General features: G+C 40.7%; 1 protein-coding gene across 3 annotated transcripts in view; it reads right to left on the reverse strand.

Moving 5' to 3' along the window:
• Nucleotides 1–4,972, reverse strand: part of GULP1 (GULP, engulfment adaptor PTB domain containing 1) — a 157,713-nt gene that overhangs the window by 92,433 nt on the left and 60,308 nt on the right. For all 3 annotated transcript variants that reach the window (XM_009334981.1, XM_009334982.1, XM_009334980.1), the window contains exon 2: nucleotides 891–982. In XM_009334981.1, the coding sequence (XP_009333256.1) occupies nucleotides 891–918 (28 nt within the window). In that variant the 5' untranslated portion in view covers nucleotides 919–982. The remainder of the gene's footprint in view (nucleotides 1–890; nucleotides 983–4,972) is intronic.

Genomic DNA, 4,972 nt, shown 5'->3' on the forward strand with positions numbered 1-4,972 from the left:
GCTGCACAATGGCTTCCAGCTCCTCCGGTTTGCCGCCCATGCTGCGTGCATTGGTGTAGGTGCACTTGAGCTGGGCTATTGATTTCACCCCCAGCATTGGCATGCCACCCCTCGGCTCATCTGTAGTGGGCCTGGGTTTATCCCCTTCCCCCTTTGAACCAGTTTAAAGCCCTCTCAATGAGCCCCGCCAATTCATGAGCAATGACCCTTTTCCCCCTGTGAGATAGCTGGACTCCATCCGTCGCCAGCAGGCCCGGTGCCGTGTAAACCTCCCCATGATCAAAAAAGCCAAAATTCCTCTGATGGCACCAGCCCCTGAGCCACGTGTTGATCAGGTGCGTTTTCCTGTTCAATAACCTCGCCCCAGTGCCCTGAAGTCCCTTTTGATCGCTTCAGGACTTCTCTCTGGAACCTCATCACTGCCAGCCTGTATAACCATCAGCGGGTAGTAGTCGGTAGACCGTACCAGACCAGGGAGCTTCCTAGTAATGTCTCTGAGCCGGGCCCCAGGGAGGCAGCAGACTTCCCTGTGGGATGGGTCAGGTCGGCATATAGGGCCCTCTGTGCCCCTCAGAAGGGAATCGCCTATGACAATCACCCTCCTTTTTTTCTTGGCAGAGGCAGTCATAATGCGTGGGGCTGACTGCCTCACCCTGGGCAACCTCCCGGATGGACCTTTGTCTACACCCTTGTTTGCCTGGCCCTCAAGTTCCAGGGCCCCATATCTGTTGTGTAAAGGCAACCGGGAAGGTGTTCTGGTTGAAGGTGAAGTTCTACCTAGTTAATTAGGTGCAATTATTCATAAGTACTTCCTCGTATAATTCTTGATATTCTGAAGAATTTTTACAGGATATTTATGTCTCCCATGGAACATAAGCTAAATTACTTACCTTTCTTCCTGCTAAATGCACGATTCATGTTGAAAAATCTATCCAGTCAACAATCTTTCTGGGTTTGTTTTTTTTTTCCCCCCCACTTCAACCTGCAGAACAATACACATAAGAAAACAGAAAAGTCTATTATTATATTTGAAGTTAGATCATTATCTTCATATTAAAGACAATGCAAATTACTTTAAGAATTTTGAAGTAATTCAGAGAAATATATTAATTTAGAATTTTACTCTTTACCAACATTTTGCAGCCCCCAAAAATAAAACCAACACATCCAATGCTGTTCAAACTCATCCCATTTTGTAATATAGACATTTTTCTTTTTCAACCATATGTAAAGATATTCCCACCACTTCTTTCCGTTCTGTTCAGATCTTCCAGATAAAAGCTGCACCAGTGCCCTTCCTCTTTCTCTGCTCTCATAGCAGTCCAGTCAAAGAAGGAAAAAAAAGGGGGGAAAATTTTAAAAAAGAAAAAATTAAAAGAAAAAAATCAAAGCACTTGGTATCAGATTATCTTTGAAATCAGTTAGAAAATTACCTTCGCTTTGAATAAAACCAAAAGTTAAGCCAGTATTTCAAATGTCAGCATCACGATGACTGACAAATTCATTTAAGATACTTTATGCAGCTCATGAACACTTTTTTGTGGTGCTTGCCCCCTTTTTTCAAATAATTAAGTTCAACACCAATTAAAGCAATTATATCTCAATTTCCAGGTAGACAGTCGATATTTTTCAGATTAGAACACGTGGGCAATTACAGCTAAAACACACCTCCATTTTATTTTCAAATAATCACTGATGTGGTAGGACTTCTCTTTCATAGAATCCTGTGAGAATGAAGGCATAATCCTTGTTTACCTAAACCACAGTGTAGTACCCTAGATGTGCAACTAACCACCATTTGCCCTTTCAAGTACATGTACCAGATCCATTTTTGTTTTACAGATTTTACTGAGTATTTAAGAAGGGAGGATGCAATGAAATAAGCAAAGGTAGCAGGATATACTTTCCATCTAGTATTTTGATACAAAATCAAGAAGCTACTCATTTGGTACGCTACACAGTAGTTCTTAACAGCAAAACTGCAGAAACCTTAATGTACACCCACTGCCATTGCCGCTGGCTGCCTCCACTATCAGCAGTGCTACACAGAAAGCTGCAGATACACAGAGGTCAGTGAAGCCAGCAAACACCTGTCAGGGCTCTGAAGTCCTAGGAATGATTTCAGCAGCATCAGTGGAACGGGTAACGGCGTTACTGGGGTAATTCCAGTAAATAATGGCTCACCCGTGAGGGAGTTTCACCAAAAGCTGCCAACACACAAGTAGTTCTCTTCGCAGAGAAGGCACAGAGTAGGACTTTCAACAGTGTAAATGATGACAATTCAGTTTAAATGAAGTAACAAGCATTGATCAACATTAGAATTTCAGCTTTTCAAGCAACTGACAAATGTGTTTAGCTTAGAGGTTTAGTTTCACAGGGAACACAGACAGCCTATTAGATACGCTTAGAATATATAAGCAATGGCAGAACTTTGTTCAGGATGTTCACCTTGTTCATGAACTATTACACTCAGTGAAGAAAGCAGTTTTGAGTAAAAAGAGTATGCTTTCCCTCTGGCAGCTGTCTTGCACAACACTAGACCAATCACTTCAGTTCTCCTCCATGATGAGATCATAGCATCTCCTTTTTCAGAGCCTTTTTTTTTTTTTATTGTGTATTCCTGTCCTCATCCAAGAGGCTACTAAGTAACATATTTGAGATGGCTTACTGAGTAGAGGGTCTCCTAAATAGAGAGTATGCATGCACATTGTGAGGCTGTTGGCTGGCCACATTTTGAGAGATCACCATTCAAGTATGTTGTTTAAAACAGAGCGTAACTAAGTATTTTAACTGTTATACCTGACATCAAGTATTAACTATTAAAAGGTTGCGTATATTTGCCCAGCAAATGTGCTAAGATGCAATGAAGTTCTTAATTGTTGCATTTTTTCCCAAAAATTGGGAAATGTAATATGTTTTTTCCTCATTAACAAGGATGTATTACCATTAAAGTAATCTATACTAGTAAAAGCCAAAATTTATTGACTACTTACCTAAAAATGGACAGTATTTTGCCAAAAGTGTGTTCACAATTTCAATTCCAACAAAACATCAACAGAAATACAGAAATGGCTTAGGCAACAACTAGTATTAAAACACTTAACCAGTGTACTTCCACTTATCACAGAAAATGTTATTAAACAGGGAAAGAAACACAATTAGCTACATGTAACTGCTTTTAAAATTCCCTCAAACTCTAATATGAACAACTTCATCAACCTCTCAGATGCAGAAAAAGCAGATGGTTAAATGCCCCATAAAATTTTGCTATTAAAAAAACCCAACCAAACACCGCAAGGCTAATTTCAAATTCGTCAGTTGGGTTTGGGGCAAGAGGATGACATCAGACTGTCATAAGAAGCACTCGTAAGTTTTTGATCAGGAGAAGAGCAAAGTTACAGTTAGATATAGCTGTGATATCTTTGCTCACAATACTCAAACAGACAAACAAAGCAAGCTATTAGGAGCAAGCAAGCTGTTCTCTGATCACAGATGCTAAACAGGTTTTCCGGTAGAATGTAATTTTGTTTCTGACAATGCTTGACACACAAAGCCGCTGGAAGAAACTGAGTTGCAAAACAGTCTGTTAAAAGCTTGGAATGAAGTCAAAAGGAAGGTAAGTCAGATAATCCCATTATGGTACAGGGAGCCCTGTGCAGAAGCAGGGAGTCCTTCCTGTGAATATACTTGTTTAGAAAGGGTAAAGCAGTTACAACAATCAGAGGCACCAGGGAATAGGAATGTGGACCAAACCATTTCGTTACTCATGACTTAGGAAGACACACCTATGTAAAGAATGTTTCTCCACCTTACTCCTAGGAGTTTTCTTCAGCTCTGGCCAGAAACCAAACCCTACTAGGAAATACAAACCTGCATGAGATTTCACAAAACAGTTAACTGACAAAATATGAAAAGTTCCGACAGGTATAAACTAGAGAAATTTTGAGTTATATCAGGTTATTTCTTTTGGGGCACAGCAAAGAGAGAGACAGAAAGAAAAGAGAGAGAAAAGGCTTAGAAAATAATTTTATTAAACTAAAAATAATAAAAATATAAATAACAGCCAAACATCCTGGGCAGGGGACACACACAACATGGCCAGTCTGAACAGCGACATGGGCATGTGGCATGGGAAGTTGAGTTTAAGCTGCCGTATCAAACTTTAAAGAGTAAGAGGGGAAAGCAAACACCTTCTTCTTGCTTTTCCCTTTGTCTTCACTGTCATTAACCCTTTACTTTTCATGGCAAAGTGCTTCTCACAGTGAGGCGGAAACTGCAAAATGGCAGGGGGTGCAATGAAACTAGTGAGTTTGGTGACTGCAGTGTTTGGAGGCATTTGGACTGCTGAATGCAAGGGTGGTAAGATTTGAAGCTGAAATCATCACCTCCGTAATTACTTTTTAACACTAACAATAATGTCGGTTGCCGTCTTCTATGCTTTATGCAGCAAAGGAAGCTAAACAAAGGAAGTGGAGTGGCAGTCTTCCAGCTTCCAGCACAAGCAACCGCAGTCCTCCCTGGCTGCTGAAACACCACCAAAGCTTACACACAGACATCTTCAAATGCCTGTGGGCTCCTTCAGAAATGTTGCGTTTTGATATGTTTTCTAAATTTAGATCTGTGTCAGACAAGCCAAGAGAGGGGGTACTTAGGAAGGAGATGAAACAAACCACCACTGTAACTGGTCTCATTAGTCTCCTATTTCCTCTTAAAAATTGGGCATTCTTCAGGATTTATTTGGGGTTCCCTCCCCAGCCTGTCCCTTCGAACAGCATGGGCTATAACAATTACCTGGGCTGAACCTTCCTTTTTTGTGTACCTCTTTTTCATTCCATAAATAAGTCCTACAACAAAACCTCCCTAAAACCCCCAAATTGCACACATCAACGCCCTTAAAAAAAAAAAGTCAAATCTCCCTTCCCTCTCCAACACACACAGTTTCCTTACAACCCCAAATTTATTTTCAGAAGAC

Source organism: Pygoscelis adeliae, unplaced genomic scaffold (assembly GCF_000699105.1).
Source record: "Pygoscelis adeliae isolate BGI_AS28 unplaced genomic scaffold, ASM69910v1 Scaffold212, whole genome shotgun sequence".
In the NCBI taxonomy this organism is placed as follows: Eukaryota; Metazoa; Chordata; class Aves; order Sphenisciformes; family Spheniscidae; genus Pygoscelis; species Pygoscelis adeliae.